We start from the raw sequence: 22,894 nt of genomic DNA, 5'->3' as shown, positions 1-22,894 counted from the left end.
AATACAACTCAAATATTTTCACCTTCAAAATAACCCGAAAGTTTGAAACCACAAAAAAAGTACCCATAAATATTTCATGTTGTGCAGTATACAAAATTTAAAGTTTCTCATGTTTATCACCTTATAAAATTTAGCCAACATTGCATTTTAAAAGGTGGATAAAACATTGGGAATCTTCAGTGTAAAATAACAGTCAAAAAACAGGATAAGCACAGGTAGAGAAAGAACAATATAAAATAAAATCTGGTTAAAATACAGATCCATATTGTCCGTCGTACCATGACTGTAGCTTATAAAAGGTCATAATCACTTTGCACAAAACAAACCGCAGCTTCCCTTTTAAAATGAGGAATTGTAATACTGTCAATACATAAATTGTTGATGACATTTATGACTTGGCTGATAAAATCCGATTTATGATAATAATTAAGATCATCTGAACATGATCACTTATCAGCCAGTCTTTTGTTTGGATGAAACTAGATCTGTATTTTAATCAGATTGCGGATAATTACAAAACTATGGCATTGCTCAGTTCTAGTTGCCAGCATTCTATGGCAGAAAATAGATCTCGTGTGTTTTACAGGAAGGATGTAGTAGCCTTTGGTTGATAAATATTTATAATTACTTTACACTGTAAACCTTAATGTTGATACATGTACTCTTCCAGTACTTAAAATTTAAAATGGAATGAAAGAAAATTCCATTCCAATTTGTACATCATGAGTAATACACCTACAATAATCAAGACCTTATTACAGCCTTTACAGATGCAGTGTTTTGTAAATGACATGAAAGTTTGATGAGATTATTCTGGTTAAAATGAGACAAACTCCAAAACTTGTTATTACTATTACCAAATGCATTTATATATTTAAACTTGCCATAGCAACCACCTCTGCATAGAGACCACCTGCCCATAAGACATTTTTCTTGCAATTGGGTCCCAAATGGTAGTTTTCTACACTATTTGACCTGTGTTTATAGACCACTCATGATCCCTTGGGTGGTCTTTATACACAGATTTCATTGTAACCAGTGTTCACCATACTACAGGTTTTATAACATACATAATGTACTTTATACTTATGTACCTGATACCGGTATATATTCCTCTGTTAGTACTAAGGACTTCCACATTTCCTTTGGTGGCTAGCAGGATCAGTTTGAGACAGATTACACTATTAATGAGTATTTTACATATAATCAAGCTACAAAAATGTTTATCTCCAGAAATTCTTTACATTAACTTTTATTTCCGTGTAAAATTATCAATTTTGTTTTACATTCCCATTTTAAAAATCAAAAGCCGTTTTGGAAAGGTTGTGGCCCTTTAACTTTTATTTCCTTGTAGTTGACATTTCCCATTAATCTACCAAACAAGTTTGACATGGTGCTGCAGGAATCACAGGACCCTGTTCCTAATGATACAACATAGATAGATCAAGGCTGTTTATATCATCAAGGCTGTTTATATCAGTGACCCATCTATGTATATATCTTATCATTAGATACAAGTTCCTGTGCAGGAATGGATCTAACATAATATCTTTCACCAGCAGATAAATTATCCTAAAAATCAAAATGGTATGCAGACTAAGGAATGGTGCACAGATTCAAGGGTGACACACAACCAGTATAGTCTGTGGGACTGTCTTCCAGTAACTAGGATGAGAGAAAACTGCAAGTTGGAATGGGGTAGGACCCAAATCACTTCACTGATGGTTGGAATGATACATATTAAGTTTAACCCATTCTCCCATGAAATTGTGTAATGATCTGTTCTAGAACTCTAGAAGAGTCCAAATGCAACTTCAGAGGTTAATAAGTTAACAAGAACCCTAAAGCTAATAAAGTACACTTAATTAGCTGAGGATTCCATTTCTTAACAATGAAAACAAAAACAATTCTATTACACAACATCACATGTTATATATCACTTATTCAAATGTTTCCCATTTATTTACCGGAGGTGCTGGGGAAGCCACTTCCACCTTATTTGGAGTCGGCTGACTGGTAGGGCCTAACTGTAACCCTAGTAAATCTGCAAAAGGGTCCGAGTTTCCAGTGCCCTTTGAGGCTCCGGACTGTTGTATATTAGGTGAAGCTGTAACAGGTCTGTAGGTTGTGGTGCGGTGAGGATTGTATGGATTAGCAGATGAGAATGGACTAGAGGATGATGAATGGTAGTCTGTAAGGACTGACGCAGGACGTGGAGGGACTGCAGGTGACGGGCGCTTGCCATATGGGGATACACCTATATTATTCTGAGCATTAGAACCTAGAGCAAACTCTGCTGCTGTCCTTTGTACAAAGCCAGGCTTTGGCATTGGACCAAGGTCATGTGACTTTGTCTGTAGATTGTCTATATTCCAGTCGTGTAGGAGTTCCGGAGATGTTGGATTTGCCTGTGAGCTGGGTACCTGAGCTACAGTTGACGAACTCTGACTAGTCAGAGGGTCAAAGTCCAACAGACTCTCCCCAGTATTATTGTCTTTCTCTGGGGTCAATGATTTATCCCTCTTCATGCTTAATCTCTTGGGTACGCCTGTTCCTGGCATCCTGAAGGCGGGCGTCCTGGTCACACTGCTATTGAGATCATCAGTTGGAGAAGCCAAGTCCTTCAGCTTGTCAATCTGAGATACTGTCTGTGAAGTTGGGGATTTAAAAGGATCAAAAGTGTCTTCCAATTCCAAATTCTGAAATTGCATCAGTGATTCTGTACCTAGCTGTGTCTGTTGCTGGAACCCTTCACTTTTACGTTTTATGCTTGTTCGAGGTACAGGTTTGGGAATACCGTGAGGGGCTGGAGGAGAGGGATTCTCAGTCTTTGATTTATCACTGATTAATCTGTCAGCCAACGCCATAGATATAGGACTCCTGGACCTCCGTGGGGGAGGAACTGGCCAATTATGGTCATTTTGACCAAATTTCGAAGTAGAAACATCACCGGATGAAGAAGCTAATCTTACATATTGATCACTTGGATTTGACAAGCCAATATACTCATCTTCTGAGCTAATGTCAATAAATGGAACACTCCCAAACGTGTCTCTGTTTCCCTGAAAATGAGATCCAGTACTTTCTGTCTCGTGGTACTCAAAGGCTGAGGAGCTACTGACAGTAGAAGGAGAGTTCCTACCACTTGATGGGCCCGAGGAAGTCCCGTCAGTGTGGTCGATCTACAAAACAATGAATATAAATATCAAAATATTTTCACCTAATTTTCTTAAGATGGCAGACCATCTATGAATCATTTTTAAATCAATAAGTCTTCAAAAAAGAAAAGGTACAAAGGATGAATTTTATGTAAAAGTAATCAGAGTCAAGCTGAACCATATTGTGGATTATATAATAAAGTGTTTTTAAATGAAAAGGAAAAATTTTCATTCAATTTTAGGCCTTAGGGTGTTGACTTTTATAACAATATATGGTATACTTTTTAGTTTTGTGTTTGGTAACTTTTACAATGTCTAAGGTTGATCTGGACTAAAGTATGATTATATATGTACATGTACAGTGACATAATAAAATACCTAGAACGTAATCTGTAAACCACTATATTTGATGCAATACAACAATGTAAAGATGGATATTTTTGATAGAGATGAAATTTGTACAATTTGATCTATGAAAAAAGTGTTACTGTAAGTACAATGTAAATTACTCTCATAGACAGAAAGTCAAATTTTCAATTTTTCAAGTTTCGAATGAAAATTGCCAAATTTTCCTCCCAAAAATATGCAGCTATACTGTAGTAAATGTTGCTCAAACCATATACTAATTATATCATTTGAATCATTGGATATGTTTTTATAATTATAAAAAAAACATTAGAATATGAGCATGCTTTAAAACATCACAGACTACTCCTATACAAACCAATACCATATACTAGTGCAGAAAATCATAGCAGCAAACAAGCTTTGCCTCAATAAAAAAGAATGGCATGCAAGGGAGGTAACTATAATAAACTGAGCAAAGAATATTGTGTAATAAGAAAAAGATAAACAAGGCAGAAAACTTAGTAAGAAAAAAATGACAACAAGCCATACTGAGCAGACAGAAATGTAGAAAATGTGATGCAAGGGAGATTGAAAGATAAAAAGTCCAGGGAAAATATTGAAAGAGTCATGTAATGGAGACAATGATCAGAAGATGTTTAACCAATGCAGACGAAAATGGAGATTTTGGCCAAGGTACAAATAGAAAAGTGTATAATTTTGTAATGTAGGAAGAAAGAAGTACTCAGGTTATCAATGCTAATGTAAGATGAATGAAGAATATGAAGTGAGACAGGTTTGTATACAAACAGGAGCCAGTCTCTGGAGTACTCTACATGACTTATTGGATGCACTGTGTTCATGAGGATGGTGTAGAAGAGAATCCATGACTGATGTCTTAGTGAAGGATAAAGTAGCATATTTTGGTAAAAATCCACTACCTGATGTAGAAGGATAAATAGGGAAAGACATACCAGGAAAGAAAGCTTGGACAAGAAAAAATTCAGAAGAGCAAAAGAATGAAAAGAACAGTCCTATAACTGATGCCAACAAGAAAATGTCTAAAAGTTACAATAGGAGAATAAGAGTGGACAGAACAGAAAGTTAATACATGTGCATGTTATTTGTAATTCAGAGAAAAGTCATCAGATACAAACAAGGTGGATAACCCTGAATCTGTGTTAGAATCAAAACATCAGATATGAAATCTTTGAAGAATGGTGGGTATGGATATATGAACTTGAGTGTTATAAGTATTTGTGAAATGTTTTGAAAGAACTAGTGTAGAGAGTGATAAAGAGGAGGGCATGACTTGTGTGTATGCTACACAATGAGCTTGATAGAGCTTTTCAGTAATGAAGGGCGACAGAGACAAGAGTTTGACTTATGTGTGTTGATTGAGTCATCAAAGGCTCGAAGGTCATGAAAAAGATTTTGATTGAACCATGATTGGAGGGTGCTGAAGCAGGTGTGCCAGGCCAATCCAGTGCCGCTTATCTCCACACAAAGTCATGCATGACCACACCGGGGGTAAGGAAAGCTCCCCTTACCAGTTGATGTGTTTTGCCTGATATACGGACGATGTTTTCTGCACTGGCAGCTCTGTTCATTGCCTGTTGTATATCAGGGTCACTCAAAAGGTTGACACTAACCCGGTTGTAAGCTAACTCTACATCAGAGTCATCGTGAACCTTCTCTTCCACCATTATCATCTTGTATCGGGAAATCCTACAACAACAGAAATATACAAACTTGCATCACTTTGTTTTGCACAATCCTAAAACAAAATGAATATCTGATGTGGTATTTTATTAGAAGCATAACGTCTTGTAAGAATAAATTTATTTAGAATTAGATATAAAAGGTAAAACTGTCTGCCAGACATAAATGCCTGTGCTTCCATATCAGGATATAGGACAGGACAGAACTGAGCTAAGAAACATACTTCCTGCAATCCCTTTTTTTCTGGATATTTTAAAAATCTTAATAAGGTGATGTTGAGCAGGAATAAAAGATTACAGTTTATGATTTCTATAGATTTACCTGTCCTGTGATGATGATGCCACAATCAATTTATCCCCTGTAGGTGATGACAAGGCCGAAGGGCGGGGAGGCTAAATACAAGGGAAACAAATCATGTAATAAAGCAACATCTGATATAGTACATAAGTGAATAGTTTCTACAAAAATAAAAGTTATTATACAGTGTTGACTTTGCTAGAAAAATATCCGATCCTTCATTTTTTTTTCCAAAGTTTAAACATCGTACCAGATAAGCAAAGAAAAGAAGAGAAGAGAGAGTTATAAATACAAAAAAGATCAAATTTAAGTCAACAAAGGGCCTTGAATTGTTTTGTTGTAAAAGTGCCTCAATGAACAACTTGAAACAAAAAATCTCTTCCTTTTCAGAAAATCATTTTTTTTTTATGTCCGAAGCAAAAGCAATCAGATGAAATACACATTTTCATCAGAAAAAAAATTCAAAATTTGACCTTGATCTTTGATAAATTGATCCAGTTTGATCAGTCAATCCCTGGTTTTACTTATTAAAGCAGTTAATTGATCATGTGTTTAGATTTTGGATCCAGTAATATTGATTTGTTTAGCCAATTGATACCTTGTAAAATCAACCAATCATCACTTTTAATGTACAAAAAGTTTTAAATAAAGTATATGACTGCAAAAATTGACCTTCTCTTTAGCCCTAATAACATTGGTAGAATCCTTAGGCACAGCTTCTGTCATTTGAACACACTCATTGAAATTAAAAATGTTGGAAATTCAATGTTGGGGAAATTGTAAAAGAATCCTTCAAGGCCACAGAAAATGGTCTGTCCCCATAGAGATAAAATTCTTGAATTTAAAAAAAAGAAAACTTTAGACCATCTGACTAAAGACTAAAGTAAGATTTAGTCCATCTGACCAAAGTAAGATTTTGGCCTTTTTATATCTCTACTTAATGTAGCAGAGAAGTTTATGAATCAATCCAACTAAGGCATCACTTAATTAATGTTACTCTGACTTTGTATGTAAGTTATCTGCTCATACAGATAGGTACTGATTATGTCATCACGTGTTTGTGAGCGTAAACTCAACTTCACTCATAAAATATTGACAATTGATCCCTTCCAACAAGGGGGATAACTCTGTAATATGCGAAGACCGAATACATTAACAAATGAATCATATAATTTCATTTACAACTGTGGTACAATAGAGTAAAGATATCAGAAATACATAATACATGCAACCAGTACATGCCAGTCATGCTTAAAAATACATGTAACAATCAAGCATTTGGATACATACAAGCAATGAATTAGCTTGACGGAATTATCAATATTGTTGGAAATAAATAAAAGAAAAAGAGAACAAAATAAAAAGAAACAAAATTATATGCAATTAATATCAAATCCATGTGAGTCAATGATCAAATTCAAGAACAACTATTTGTTTGTATTTAATAGTTATAAAAAGAAGTATTTAATTGTGGAATAGAAACAAAAGCAGAATAGCTAGCATATTTTGTGTGAAATTTTTTTTTTTTTTTTGATTTTTATGTTTCTGGTTAAAAGCTTAACTTTTTTTTTTAAATTTTAGATGATGAACGGTTGATATAGTTGTATACCCAACCAACTCAATAGGCTGTTGTTGTATTTGTCAGTATACCATTGAAAGCATAAGACTGGATATTGATCTTGACCTCTGACTATTGGTCCTAAAATATGTCATTTATACAATAACTGACAGTAGACAACAGGTTGAAGTTTTTAGAAGACAAAAGTTCAGTGCTTGTTATAGTTAGTTTGAAGACCTTTTAACATTTCTGACCAATACGTACTTATCCATTCCTTCCACATTCAATGCATTTTGGTACTTATGTTGAGTTTTATAGAAGAATGAAGAAACTAAATACTGTTGAGAACAATATCCAGCATTCTAGATGTTCTCATTTCTTTTACACTAACATCCCTCTTTTCTACCACTTTATAATCATGTATGATATAAAAATGATGCCGATGATGAGATGGCATATTTTCATTTGAGATAGGTCCCGTTTTGTAAGTACCAGGATGTAACTTACACGCAGAGTTTTCAGCGGTTGGCCTATTACAGTGGAAGGGCGATCGCGGTTGGTCATTTTAGGGGTGGATGGAGATTTCACACTTTTCGTCTTCATATTAGGTTCATCCTCCTGGAAAAAGCAAATTATGATGAAGCGTGCATGCTTTTGAAGCCTTGTGACTTTACAACATGTTTGATAGCAATTCTGAATCTCTGTTTCCGTATTCCCCAAAATTCCTTTCAATCTTGTGGCAGACAAGATCCATTTGTTAGTGTATCATACAAACACAAGATGTCATACAGACACAAGATGTCATACAGACACAAGATGTCATACAGACACAAGATGCAACAAAATGTACAGGCTTGACAATTTGACTACCACCTACATATAAAACCTATTGAATTTCCTACAGTCTCTCTGATGTTTTATATGTTTTCAACACAAAATTACACACTTCTATAAATCTTACTTTTAAAATTCCTCCTGCTAAAAAATGGATATTTAACATTTGACTAACATCCTGAACAAAGCAATTAATTTGTTTAATGATGGCTTGATTGATTGATTAATTAATATAAAATCTGAAATAATTGTTTCATGAATGGTAATTGCTCCTGTTCTACATGTAATATTAATGCATTAAAGAGTGTAGGAGATAATATGGGTTTGTTTGAAAATTTTAAGTCCATCATATTGTAATGACATATGTAGATAAATAATAATTTCTGTTATGTTTTCTGTTATAGATACACATATTATATCAGTATCAGTTATTATGTATAAGATTACCTAAAGTGGCCTCCATGTGAATGACTATAAGATTATGTTTGTTATAGGTTTTTGTAAGTTTAATATGTAACCGAACATCCTTTGTTACATGATCCTTTGTATTATATTATTTAAGAACTAATGATCGTAGGATGTGAAATGTCCATTTTATCAATAAGACCTTGATGTCCCTAAACACTTAGTACACAAGTGTAAGACAGACTTTGGAATGTCTAACGGTGAAGTTATAATTAGTTACCCTGTAAGGCGATATATTGTTATTATCCCTATAGTTAGGCAAGTCATTGTTGTAAGTGTCACAGTGTATAATGAAGCTTACGGTACATTGATATATAGAATAAATAAAACAAATAATGAATAAATTAAAATAATTTATGATAATTGCAAATTCCATCAAGTAGCACTGACCGACATCAGCTTCAAAGCCCGCTTATAAAGACAGTAAGTTTTGTATCATCCGGAATATACATGGACACAACTCGAGCTGACGCACGTAGGAAACACTGTCATAGAACACTTAATGTATAGATGTCACAAATGGTTCCATACAAGTCAGCTCCAAGTCATTACCAAAACCAATTAATATACTGGGTAGGCAAGGGAGACAATTAATGTTGAACAGGGCTCACAACATGTATAGCCAACATATAGCTGAGGAAACCTTCTAGTGAATCTTTCAGTCAGATAAAAAATGTTTGGAAAAAGAAACTCATCCTTCTTATTTTATTGTTATTTTTTATTTGGAGTATAACTGTTTTAGCCTTTTACCAAAAGAAGGTACATTAAGTCATTTATGAGAAGAATGTTTACTTCACTAGAGTGTCACCCTAAATTCCCAACATCCACAGACAAGAACATTGATGAGTTAAATACTCATTAATACAGATATTAAGAGGAATTATTAATCAAAATAATCTTAACATTCACCTCCTGCAACATTCTGTAGGGTGGCAATGGTTCCTGGGCATCAAATATATAAGAGTTTTATCATGGGACATCAAATATAGAGATTTATAAAGTTACATCAAATATATAAAGGTTTATAATGTTACATCAAATATAAAGATTTATTACTGGGACATCAAATATATAGAGATTTAAAATAGGAAATCAAATATATAGAGATTTAAAACAGGAAATCAAATATATATATATAGATTTATTACTGGAACTTCAAATATATAGAGATTTATTAATGTGATATCAAATATAAAGAGATTTATGATGTTACATCAAATATAAAGGTTTATTTCTGGGACATCAAATATAAAGAGATTTATTAATGGGACATCAAATATATAGAGATTTAGAATAGGAAATCAAATATAGAGAGATTTATTAATGGGACATCAAATTTATAGAGGTTTATAATGTTACATCAAATATAAAGCTTTTTTACTGGGACATCAAATATATAGAGATTTAAAATAGGAAATCAAATATATAGAGATTTATTACTGGAACTTCAAATATATAGAGATTTATTAATGGGATATCTTGCATGCAAAAATTTGAAATAGGAAATAAAATATATAGAGATTTATAATAGGAAATCAAATAGAGAGATTTATAATGGGACTTCAAATATAGAAAGATTTATAATAGAACGTGAAATATATAGATTTATTATCAGGGCACTAAATATCAAAGTTTTATAATAGAAATTCAAACATATAGGGATTTATAATGGGACATCAAATACATATAGGTTTATTAATGGGACATCGAATATAGAGATTTGTAATATGACATGAAATATATAGAGACATCAATTACCAGGAGTATAAATATTCATAATGCAAATGAAATTTAATCAAAGTTGAAATATTTATCATCTCAACAGTATTGGCCCTTTATTTGATAAAACATTGTCATAATATTTGCCTATTTAAAAAAAAACGGAAAAAAATAAGAGCTCAATAAATCATCTTAAACCATCTCTAAACCATCAAAACAGGAGATAGAACTAACTATATACATTCCATCTAAAGGAGAGACAACACCACAAATACCTGACCATCACAAGACACCTCGACCACAGATTACAGGTAAGTAAACACAACAGGTAACAGGCTCTACTTACCTTCTTTAAATCTGCCATTTTGTTCTTTATACCTGTGTATGCTTTCTTGCCCTGGGACTTGACCTATTAATACAAAAATTAAGGAATTTATTTACACATTCATTATTTCAAAATCCTGTGATTTGCCAAATATAGACAGAAAACCAGAAATTTCAACTCATATATATTGTAATAAATAATAATCCTTTAACTTGAGTGCTGAGTTTTAAGAGTGTGAGGAAAATGTTTGCACAGGTATTACATTCGAAGGTGTGCACAGGATAATTAATGCAGGGTCCAACTTTTAATATCATTGGCGAAATTTTAACAATCTCACTTTGAAAAGACTGTAATGATACATTTACTTTCCCCCATTCATCACCTCTCAGTAGAGAAGTGTATCCCTTCTGGAACCTCCAAAGTGACAAACGATCTGCCAGGAGCTTCACTTTCTACCTATAGCTATACATGTACATGGTCCCTTGGATATTGCTATCATTAATATGTTGACTTATTCAGCTGGCAAATATTTTCATTGGACTTATTTCCACAAACATGATGTCATATATATGTGAAAATATATGCCACCACATAGACTTGTCTAAAAACTTATTTGGTTCAAACACCTTTTAACAAAGTTAGTCAATTTAGGATATTCAACATACAAAATGTACTAGTATACTACACAACATTTGCTACCATTATTCAAAACATCTAATATCTTTTTACAAAACATTCATCACTCATCACATAATACATCAACTGTCATATGTCTATACATGAACTACACACTTATAGATCATAGAAGGAAAAGAACACCAGGATTCACCTCCAAGACATTCCAAACTCTATAGATGAATACTCTAATGTTTGAGTTAACTGGTCTAAAAGAAGTCATGGCTGACCCAGTTCAGTTTCACTTCATTCCTCTATTGTTTCATTACTTCACATACATTTTAAATATAAGATTTGAAATCCCCTCGGTAGAAATGCCTAATATTTGAGATTTTAAAAAAGTAAGTAAATTGTTCAATTGTATAACAGGAGAAATAAAGTGTCTGGAATAGGTAAGAAGTAACACAAATAAATCAACTTCCTACTGGCTGTTGATCAACTATGTCAAGTCCGACCTAACAATTATACAGAAGATTTCACTATAACAACCACAACATGAAACATATATATAGGTATGGCATAAAGGGCAGTTCATTTCTGACATAAAATATTCAGTCAAGCCTTGTTTACTCAAAGTCTGTGTGACCATTGTAAAGTTTTTATTCCTCCCAGTATCTAAGCTTAGAGTACTTAATGATTGAATGATGTAAAATCTGGTATGGACCAACAAAATACTTCAAATTTATCTTACTTGTGATATTAAATGAGTTCAAGTACACAAGGTTCAACTGAATATAGATAATGAACTGGTAATTACAGTAAAACATGTTTATAACAAACACAACAAAATTGTTGTTATAATCTAATACTTTCATTCTCCATAAAGGTTCCTGTTAGATGACTGTAGCATATGTGTATAACGTACTATGCTTATAATGAAGTTATTCTGCTGGTCCCTCGAGGGTCGTTATTACCATATTTAACTGTATAATTAACAAAATCACACTGGTTCTGAAGAATCAGCAAATACAGATGACATTTAGGAAGGAGAAAGTTTATCCCACTCACCCCTAAAGACGCATTTAGATTCTTCTAGCTCAAAAGCTGGAATAATCCATTTTGGAATTTCAGGGGTGAATGAGTCAATATAAACCACTATGACTCCAAATGATATCTATGAAAGGATCTAAAAGTTGATACAAAACAGACAACATGTCTGATTGACATCATAACAGTGACAAAAATCTGCTAACAAAATACTGTCAGTAATATACCCACACTTTTAGATCTGTATCAATACACATCTAGTAACCAAGATGCAGCATTTGTGTAACTTTATTCAGATATTATACCCGGGTAATCAAATGCATTCTAATGTTAAACTGATAATGATAACTAAAATATCATCTCAGCATGCTCCAAATTAGTGGTCAGTGCATACATGCTGTATTGGAGTCCCACACAGGAAACTAGGAACATGTAAATGTATGTAACAGTTACACAATGATATAGGACCAAGTCGTTACTATTACCTGAATATATCTCATGCTCTTGTAGACTTCCCTACTGAGCAATAAAAGTTGTATCTAAACATCCTGTTTTTTTAGAGAACAATTTCCATGTTGTTTGGTTACAAAGTTTCTTGTTAACTGCCTACATGACTTGACGTCTTGCAAGGTCTCGTCTCACATGTCAGTGTTCTATCTATACAGAAGATATACAGAAGATGTCTATACAGAAGATGTTGATGGGCATATATATAGAGAATACACGGTTAGTATCTTACAATACAAGGTTTATTTTGGTGCGAGACTTAGGAAAGCCGAGATGACGAGGCTTTGCCGAGTCATCTCGGCTTTCCGTGTCGAGCACCAAAATAAATCTTGTATTGTAAGATACTAACCGTGTATTCTGTTTATCCTGCAACCATTATGGCTTTCAAAACGAAAGCAAATTGACAGTTCCTTACTTTGTTTCGCTCGAAGCGAGACGCTTCTTTGATGCGGAGGTAAAGATTCATTCACTTAACCGAATGAGAGTGTACTCCTTTTTACTGCCGTGGGAAATAAATAAGCGCATTCACAAACAGTAACCGTAATTCTATTTAGGGTGATATATCACTGAAAGGAAATGAAAATACTCAAATAACAACCAATACCCATTAAAGAATTACTTAACAATACATACCTTTGTCATGAGCCAAGAAAAAGACGACACCGCCATACGAGATTTTCGATATCGTAAAAAATGACGTCATTTCGATGAATGTGACGTCACGTTTTAGCGGGACTGAATGACGTTTCATTCACCGGAAGGTTCAAGTTCTGGGTCAAGTTAGAAAAAGTTCCGTCAGATATGGAACAAATTCACGTGATCGTATTGACGGATAAAGCATATCGTATTGACGGATAAAGCATAAGTTTATCCGGCAGTAGTTATCGGTCAGTATGTGGGACAGTTGCAGGATAAAAAATTTTGAGTAGATAATCTCCAATCCTTTCAATGTCTTCATCTTAAGCCTGGTACAAATATGTTCCTCTTGGCTCTCTGTTATCTTATAAACATGATTTAATTTTCCAACATTTATGTGCAAATGCATTCATCTAAATATTGATCTATATGTTTTACTCCCAAGCTGATGCCACCCAAAATATATTAGTCAAATACACATGCATAATAATCAAATACTGTAATGTTAAAATCTGAATACATGTATGTGCAGATGAAGAGTATGAACCGTTAGTGACAAGTTGCTGTATTTACCACTCATCAAGTACCAAATAAACTTTGAATTTTAGAAACATATAAGGAACAATGATAACCATCAATCTAACACCTAATTAATTTGAATTTAACTTTCATAGGTGTACAACATTCAATTCAAAGGTCAGAGTTGACTGATTTAGCTTTATTGCTGCCATATAGTGTTGTTATTTGATATTGGAAATATTGATTTATCATGTAAACGAATTTGAAAATTGTGTCTCAAAGTAACTTGTATCAATAAAAATAAAGTACTGTGAAAATACTATGAACTGATTACTATAGTTGTATCTGTTAGCACATCATCAAGGCTTAAAGGGTTAATAAAGGTATCTATCACACAATACATTCACATAACACACATAAAGTTTGTATACCAACACACAATAGTGACGATATTCATTAACTATAGTGTAATCATACAATACATGTGTATAATAGTTACAATAATCGGTAGTCTTTGAATAGCCTATCAAAGGATAACGATGGGCTAACTAATTATACATCATCATTTGACAAGTTTTAGGTATCATTTTTACGATATGCATCTAGCAAAGCTCTTAACACAGCCACTGTATATAGTAATTGTCTGTTTTCAAACATTTGATATATATAAACAACATCAAATTCCAAATTTTATACAAAATGCAAAAACATGAAACAAAATATTGTGAAAGGTTTATAAGACATATATGCTCCTGGCTTTATAAGAAATCTAAATACAAGGGAATGTGGACACAAGTAACCTCCATCCCATAGCAGAGGAATAAAGAGAGACATTCATCTTTGACAATCAAAACACAGAATTTCTACAATTCACACAATACAACAGCATTTCCTGTAGACACAAAACTAACAATATCATCTACAATCCAAAATTCTGTATATATACATCAATCAATTGCATTTCCAACTGACATATGAATTTATTATCCAACTCATATTATAAACTCACATTATAACCATTAAACAGCAAATGTCAGCAAAGTAAACCTACCATTCATGTTTCTAAAACTGCAAGATGCTAGCAAGTATTTTCGCATGGATGGAATTTCAGCATTTCATGGACATTAATATGTGTGTAAAATATTGACCATGATTAAATAATACACACATTTGTACATATACATGTACCATATATCCTCATATAGCAAAACAATCAATTTTTTGTAATGTTAAACTTGAACATGATGGAACTTTTAACCAGTAACAATAACAAGTTTCATGTAATAGGGACAAATGTTTTTAACTTATCTGCTAGTTTTTTTGTTATTTACCCAAACCCGAGATACTCTGTAATAAAAAAGAGAAGCTGGTGGGACACAGGAGTACAGGGTTACTCTATGTACAGGTGTACAACATAGGACATGCAAAATGGCTGACTTACAGAATGTACGGCGTTAGACATAACGGGTGCCGCCTGTGGATAAATACCATGTCAGTAACAAAATAAATCATCAACTCAGTAATTGTGTCGGAAATTGTGTGGAATAGAATCATTAGGCGGTGTGTGAAATTACCTGTCTCAGTCAGGACAATGACAACATAAAGAACCGTCGCTAACAAGACATGTGCTGTGATTCAAGATTAATGATAGCAGAAACAAAAGTTTGTATCAAAAGTATGAAATTGATTCTCTGTGCATATATATATATGTTAAAATACATAAAATTAAGAAAAACAAGTAAAATCTTACTGCTGACTCTTCCAGAGAGCTCTAGCAAATCTCTAAAATGGGACACAGCTACATTAAAGTAGGTAATTTTTTTGCTCTATTAGCCAAGTGACATAACGGACATCAAATTCTAACACTTGGATTTTGGAGTTCAAATAATTTCACTGTTATACTGACAAATTCCTATCCATGGTGGCAATGTTGAATTTATAAATCTGGTCTAGAATATCAGTACAGTGTACATGAAAAATATCAGATTAAATTTTTTGAATTCCCATATGTCGTGTTAAGCAGAGGTAGTATAAAATTTTATGCAGATTTACAGATTTGCAAATTACAAAGACAAAGAAGGGAAAAATTGGGACCAGACAATTTTATGAAAATAGGAAAATTATTCAAATAATCCTTATGCAAATAACTGAAGTCCTCTGCAATTTGTTCATGAAAAGTATAAAACTACCTTGTTTGTATGCCAACAATGATTAGGCATCAGATTGAAATCTCTGAGGGTTATTTTTATAAATGGTACAAATATATTTCTGTTCTTCTATATAAAATCACAATTATGGTGTAGACCAACAGAAGAAATAATAACACTGATAACTGAATACCACAGTGAGTAATAATTAATTAGAAGCTACAGTTTGATTTATAAGACATATTTTACCTTTTCCTTGATGCCTGCCCATATGTCTTTTCCCCCTTTTTGGAATTTATTACCCTGCTTCTGCAAACAGATTGAAATAGATCAAATTTAAATGAGAGATGAATTTTAATCTTAGTCTTAAAGATACTAAAGAACTGATCATTTATATCTAGCACTGTATATACATAAAATATCATCAAATATTCAGAAATCAACATAAAACTTCCCTGTTTTGTTAGCACTGTATACACATAAAATATCATCAGATATTCAGAAATCAACCTAAAACTTCCCTGTTTTGTTAGCACTGTATACACATAAACAAGAGGCCCAAAGGGCCACAACGGTCATCTGACTACCTTGGCAATAGTAAAATTAATTACATATGGGGTCACTTTGTCAGGACCATGTCAGGATCATTTCATGCAAGTTTCAGCCAAATCGCACTGGTAGAACTTGAGAAGAAGTTGAAAATGTGTTTTCAAGATGGCGGCTTTGGCGGCCATCTTGGATTTCAGATCAACCCGAAAAATAACAACACTTTGTCAGGACCATGTCAGGATCATTTCATGCAAGTTTCAGCCAAATCGCACAGGTAGAACTTGAGAAGAAGTTCAAAATGTGTTTTCAAGATGGAAGCTGTGGCGGCCATCTTGGATTTTGGATAGACCCGAAAAATAACAACACTTTGTCGGGACCATGTCAGGATCATTTCATGCAAGTTTCAGCCAAATCGCTCTAATAGAACTTGAGAAGAAGTTCAAAATGTGTTTTCAAGATGGCAGCTGTGGTGGCCATCTTGGATTTCAGATCGACCCGAAAAATAACAACACTTTGTCGGGACCATGTCAGGATCATTTCATGCAAGTTTCAGCCAAATCGCACTGGTAGAACTTGAGAAGAAGTTCAAAATGTGTTTTCAAGATGGCGGCTGTGGCGGCCATCTTGGATTTCAGATCGACCCGAAAAGTAACAACACTTTGTCGGGACCATGTCAGGATCATTTCATGCAAGTTTCAGCCAAATCGCACCGGTAGAACTTGAGAAGAAGTTCAAAATGTGTTTTCAAGATGGCGGCTGTGGCGGCCATGTTGGATTTTGGATCGACCCGAAAAATAACAACACTTTGTCGGGACCATGTCAGGATCATTTCATGCAAGTTTCAGCCAAATCGCACTAATAGAACTTGAGAAGAAGTTCAAAATGTGTTTTCAAGATGGCGGCTGTGGCGGCCATCTTGGATTTTGGATCGACCCGAAAAATAACAACACTTTGTCGGGACCATGTCAGGATCATTTCATGCAAGTTTCAGCCAAATCGCACTGGTAGAACTTGAGAAGAAGTTCAAAATGTGTTTTCAAGATGGCGGCTGTGGCGGCCATCTTGGATTTCAGATCGACCCGAAAAATAACAACACTTTGTCGGGACCATGTCAGGATCATTTAATGCAAGTTTCAGCCAAATCGCACTGGTAGAACTTGAGAAGAAGTTCAAAATGTGTTTTCAAGATGGCGGCTGTGGCGGCCATCTTGGATTTTGGATCGACCCGAAAAATAACAACACTTTGTCGGGACCATGTCAGGATCATTTCATGCAAGTTTCAGCCAAATTGCACCGGTAGAACTTGAGAAGAAGTTCAAAATGTGTTTTCAAGATGGCGGCTGTGGCGGCCATCTTGGATTTCAGATCGACCCGAAAAATAACAACACTTTGTCGGGACCATGTCAGGATCATTTCATGCAAGTTTCAGCCAAATTGCACTGGTAGAACTTGAGAAGAAGTTCAAAATGTGTTTTCAAGATGGCGGCTGTGGCGGCCATCTTGGATTTCAGATCGACCCGAAAAATAACAACACTTTGTCGGGACCATGTCAGGATCATTTCATGCAAGTTTCAGCCAAATCGCACCGGTAGAACTTGAGAAGAAGTTCAAAATGTGTTTTCAAGATGGCGGCTGTGGCGGCCATCTTGGATTTCAGATCGACCCGAAAAATAACAACACTTTGTCGGGACCATGTCAGGATCATTTCATGCAAGTTTCAGCTAAATCGCACCGGTAGAACTTGAGAAGAAGTTCAAAATGTGAAAAGTTAACGCACGGCGGACGGCGGACGGCGCACGGCGCACGGCGGACGGCGGACGGCGGACGACGACGGACGAAACATGACGACTATAGGTCATCCTGACCCTTCGGGTCAGATGACCTAAAAATATCATCAAATATTCAGAAATCAACATAAAACTTCCCTGTTTTGTTAGCACTGTATACACATAAAATATCATCAGATATTCAGAAATCAACCTAAAACTTCATTGTTTTGTAATGTGTTTCACTTTATTAGAAGATATAATTTTCTGTCTGGTAAGCTAATTTGCCATCATACATGCTGGAGCCTAGTATCTATGTAGTTTAAATAGGTAAGGAGTTTGCTATGAATACAGGTTTACCATATCATTAATGTGAATAGTGGAGTTTGACATGAAAACTTACCTTCATATTAGAGAGCCACTCTTTATAACGTGACTGAGTATTGAGTTTGTCTGCATTTTGTAAAGCCTCAGCCTCAAAAATGTCGCTGAAACCCTGACCACAGTTGAGCATGTCTAGACGTTCGTTGATAAACTATAAAATAAATGTATCATTGATACTGATACATAGCCAGTGAATATATGGGTGAGGTTTTGATGAGTACAATACGTACATGGTCACCTTTTATCAGTGGACACATCACAAAAGTCATCTAAACATCATACATAATATTCACTTGTTATATAACGTACAATATCTTCACTTAAGACATCCAACCTGAATGTTTTATCGCTATAATACTCTAATAGAATATTCCAGGCCAAGAAGAGTTCAATTTTGTCTATAGGAGTGAATTCAATTTTGTTAGTTTGTAAAATACTTCTACCCAATGAACATGTACAGAATAATGTAAATCTGTAAAGCTAATGTAAACTTTGACCTTTTCGATTAAATAGTATTTAGCACCGTCTAATAAGATGACATCTCCTAATACAGGGATTTCGAGATCCAAAAACGACATGGGAAAAGTACAATTTACTGTTGATTATTTCCACCTTCTGTCAATTGTGATGTCATTTGTTGACATGAATTTTGTGACGTCATAATCACCGGAAGGTGGGACTAATTGACCGTCAATTGTACTTTACCAATGTTGTTTTTGGATCTCAAAACCCACATTTTCTCATTCTGTGATAAAGATCTCATCCATGAATCGTGGTGAACATTTGTTTGACAAGTCAAATCACCACCTTCAGGACCAAGTACCAATTATGGATTTGTGAAATAGTATATCAAGTGTGTATAATTAATATATTGGACGATATGTCTTGAGAGTCAAGTACAAAGACTACATAGGTAGCCAAAATATTGTCAGTACCCCTAATACAAGACAGAGAGAATAAGGATTTTAATTAAACTGTAATCATATGGTCAGCTCTGGTATATTAATTACCTGTTGAAAGATTTGGAGTTGTAGCATGTTTTCCAGGAATGGCTGCATGGATTGAGGTCGTGAGAGGACAAATGCATCTGGGTCAAAGGTTATAGGCTCTCCAGATTTGAACCGTAGTGCATCTCTGTAACCACCTGCCAATTTATCATTACAAAATTAAGCAATTTGTTTTAAGATAAATGTAATTTAATATTCAAATAATGAGCAACCAATTTATGTCTAAATGAATTGTTAGATATTTCAGACATTAATATTGGCTAATTAGTATTAATTCAACATTCTCTTTATAAATTCACAACAAACACCTCAATTCTAACTGCTTAAACTTCTAACTGAAAACCAATGTAGTGGGTTTTAGATAAATCTTTAGTTGTAACCAATGTTTGAGTTGTGGTTTTAGATAAATCTTTAGTTGTAGCCAATGTTTGAGTTGTGGTTTTAGATAAATCTTTAGTTGTAGCCAATGTTTGAGTTGTGGTTTTAGATAAATCTGTAGTGGTAACCAATGTTTGAGTACTTACCTATTAATCGGACTAGAGCCATTAGGAATGTTCTGGGGATGGTGTCGCCGGACGTCTGCATCGATATCCTCACTTTATCTGTCTTTAGATGACGCTTCAGGTAAGAGGACTAAAACGTAACATAAATTGATGAAGTCTACTGGACATTCAATCTAAAATGATCAATGACTGTCCGCAAATTTCGGGCACAATTTATCATTAAGATGGTGAACCAAGCTGTTCTTATTATCCATAAGCTCCATCACAGGTATTATCTCGAATATGCCTACCTATTTGATTATTTATCGTGTTCCACTTATATCAAATCTTACCAGTGCTTGGAGCAGATACAAATAGTCATTTACACTTCAAAATATGATATGTACTATAAATTCAAATCCCATATCATATTATACAGTTGTTTCATGCCTTTTCAGTCAACGGGAAACAGTTCATCGGGTTGGTACCAACACCTCGGGAAAGAGTTTTGACTGAAAAGGAATGAAACAACTGTTTTGTTACCTGAACCGCAATCTTAAATTCAACAGTGAGCTTCTGGCGAGAAAGACTTTCGCTGAAAGAATACTGGCATTTGGGTTGATCCGGCGCGCCAGTGTTTATGTTGTCAACAATGTAATTATGACATCAACAATAAACGCATGCAAACGTTCCGCCCCGGTCACCAGTCAAACTTTGACCGTTCAACAGGCGAAATTACTTCATTTACATTTATATAGAGAATCATGCAACAATATACTTTGATTTCTCATTCTATCCCTCAGTATTGTTTACAAGATCTGGCATATCAGATTCTCATAGTGTATTGTATATCGTTTCTATATTGAATACTCACTATATCTGAGGCAGATCCTCCAAGTCATAGTACTCAGATCGCATTGTATTATTGTTATTATGGATACTCACTATATCTGAGGGCAGATCCTCCAAGTCATCGTACTCAGATTGTATTGTATTATTGTCCACATCGACTATGATGGCATCACCCAATTCTGACATCCTCATTTTCTGAAGTAAATTCAACACAATTTCAACTTTCCAAATTCAGCTCAACAATTTAAACATCACATGTTTTCAATCTGAGTTTTGAACTTTTTAAATATATTTGCATCAATAGGGTGCCTCTTAGTATTAGGTTTAAAGGAAATTTGGCTGTCTTTTAAATGCATGATTTTTCATATAGAATGATAACCATTGTGGTGTTTCTCACCTGCATCAGCGTGGAGTGTACTCCTATTACATATGGCATTGGAGCACTGAAATGTAAGATCATATGTCAACAACTCAATCAGGGAATAGAACAGAAATAACAAACATGTATAAACAATCATAAATAAAAGTGAAAAGAAAAATTCAAAAACAATTTCGATAAAGCATAATTCATGCATCAAAACTGATTATTTAATAAAACAAAAATGATGTGAATTTCACACATTGAAATGAAAACTTTGAGAAAATTATCATAAAATTCAAACAAAACATTTTCCAATAAAATATCTATAATAAAAATATAATTTAGTCTGTTAATTTCTTCAAACATTAATGGAAAACTTCTGATTAAAAAGTATCAATTAATTTCAGAAAAACTTTAACCCTTGAGCTCAATCAAACAAAATACAAATTAAGTTTAAAATGCAAACAAAAACTTCATATTGAAAACAGGAGAAGCAGAGTGTCTGAGTATATTTGTATATCAAATAGCAGAGTGTATGATTCAGAAACAGTCTTTATTTCTCAGGCAAAGACTGATAAACTCAATCAATACATGAAGCCATTACAATTTATCTATTAAACAAAAACATTTAATGTTTCGGACAGCAGATATACGTCTTAATTTCAAGCTAAGTGTTCCAAGCTTCCATGTTAGTTTATTCAATATCTATTCTGATTACATACACCTAAACTAACTAGCTAGCAGGGTTAATAATCTTGTAATGGGTACATGGAGTACAATGGAGCGACCACCAATGCACGAGGTTACTACATATGACATTGCTTCAGTTCTGTACAGAAAGCCACAAACTCAACTATAATCACACTGTATACAGCTAAATGCTTACATCAATAAATTATTACAAGATGTAAAACTGAGGTAGGTTATTAATCAGAAAATTTACCTGAGGTAATCTAGAAGGTGGGCTGGGAGTATGGGGATGAAGAGATGCTGCCAGAACATGGGATAGAGTAGTGCCACTGAGGCGTGTATACAGGCAGTCAGGCGTGACAGACGACGAGACGTCACCACAATTCTCCGCTCATTCAACATACTGTAATAAAAGAAATATCGCCTTTACATGTGAAACAAGGAAAAAATAATAACACACATAATCATCTTTGTCAGAAATTCAGAAGAAAAAACATCTGCACTAAACTATTTTAATGTAAGCCAAAGATCAAAATGTAGATCTTACAGCCCTACTCTGATCAGGTAATAAAACTGCTTAGGTAAACCTTTCATTCAAGTACAATCATAAGATTTTAGTGATAAGTAATTGTAGAAGGTTGAGTTCCGACTACATGTTGTATAGAAAGACCACATTACTAAAAGGAAGGACAGGTACTTTTTGATAATAGACAGGTTAATGATCTCACCTGGCGAACACAATCATCATGTTGGCAGTATCTAGGGCATTGTAATACTCAGTAAGGTTCCTCTGTCAACAGATAACAAAACAAAATGATTAAATTTGGAATAAACGAAACATAGCAATGTCAAATGTTACCGACTTACCAATAAGACATCACCCTTTGTGATATTATATGTTGATGTTGT

At 34.2% G+C, this 22,894-nt stretch overlaps 1 protein-coding gene across 8 annotated transcripts in view; it reads right to left on the bottom strand.

The window, feature by feature from the left end:
* Positions 1-1,466: 1,466 nt before the first annotated feature.
* The window catches only part of LOC138321166 (DENN domain-containing protein 1B-like), a 40,160-nt gene continuing 18,732 nt past the window's right edge, over positions 1,467-22,894 (bottom strand). For 2 of the 8 annotated variants that reach the window (XM_069264632.1, XM_069264634.1), the window contains exons 8-22: positions 22,714-22,775; positions 22,239-22,388; positions 21,332-21,377; positions 21,028-21,129; positions 20,125-20,233; positions 19,604-19,737; positions 18,613-18,744; positions 16,144-16,203; positions 15,189-15,221; positions 10,445-10,507; positions 9,289-9,321; positions 7,588-7,698; positions 5,547-5,617; positions 5,054-5,231; positions 1,467-3,182 (exon numbers count right to left, since the gene is read on the bottom strand). In XM_069264632.1, coding sequence (XP_069120733.1) covers positions 1,941-3,182; positions 5,054-5,231; positions 5,547-5,617; positions 7,588-7,698; positions 9,289-9,321; positions 10,445-10,507; positions 15,189-15,221; positions 16,144-16,203; positions 18,613-18,744; positions 19,604-19,737; positions 20,125-20,233; positions 21,028-21,129; positions 21,332-21,377; positions 22,239-22,388; positions 22,714-22,775 — 2,526 coding nt within the window. In that variant the 3' untranslated portion in view covers positions 1,467-1,940. The remainder of the gene's footprint in view (positions 3,183-5,053; positions 5,232-5,546; positions 5,618-7,587; positions 7,699-9,288; positions 9,322-10,444; positions 10,508-15,188; positions 15,222-16,143; positions 16,204-18,612; positions 18,745-19,603; positions 19,738-20,124; positions 20,234-21,027; positions 21,130-21,331; positions 21,378-22,238; positions 22,389-22,713; positions 22,776-22,894) is intronic. The other 6 variants (XM_069264638.1, XM_069264635.1, XM_069264636.1 and 3 more) reach the window with 6 other exon arrangements.

This window comes from Argopecten irradians, chromosome 4 (genome assembly GCF_041381155.1).
Source record: "Argopecten irradians isolate NY chromosome 4, Ai_NY, whole genome shotgun sequence".
NCBI lineage: Eukaryota > Metazoa > Mollusca > Bivalvia > Pectinida > Pectinidae > Argopecten > Argopecten irradians.
Note: the sequence above shows the minus strand (reverse complement) of the source record. Positions and strands in the feature narration are given on the sequence as shown.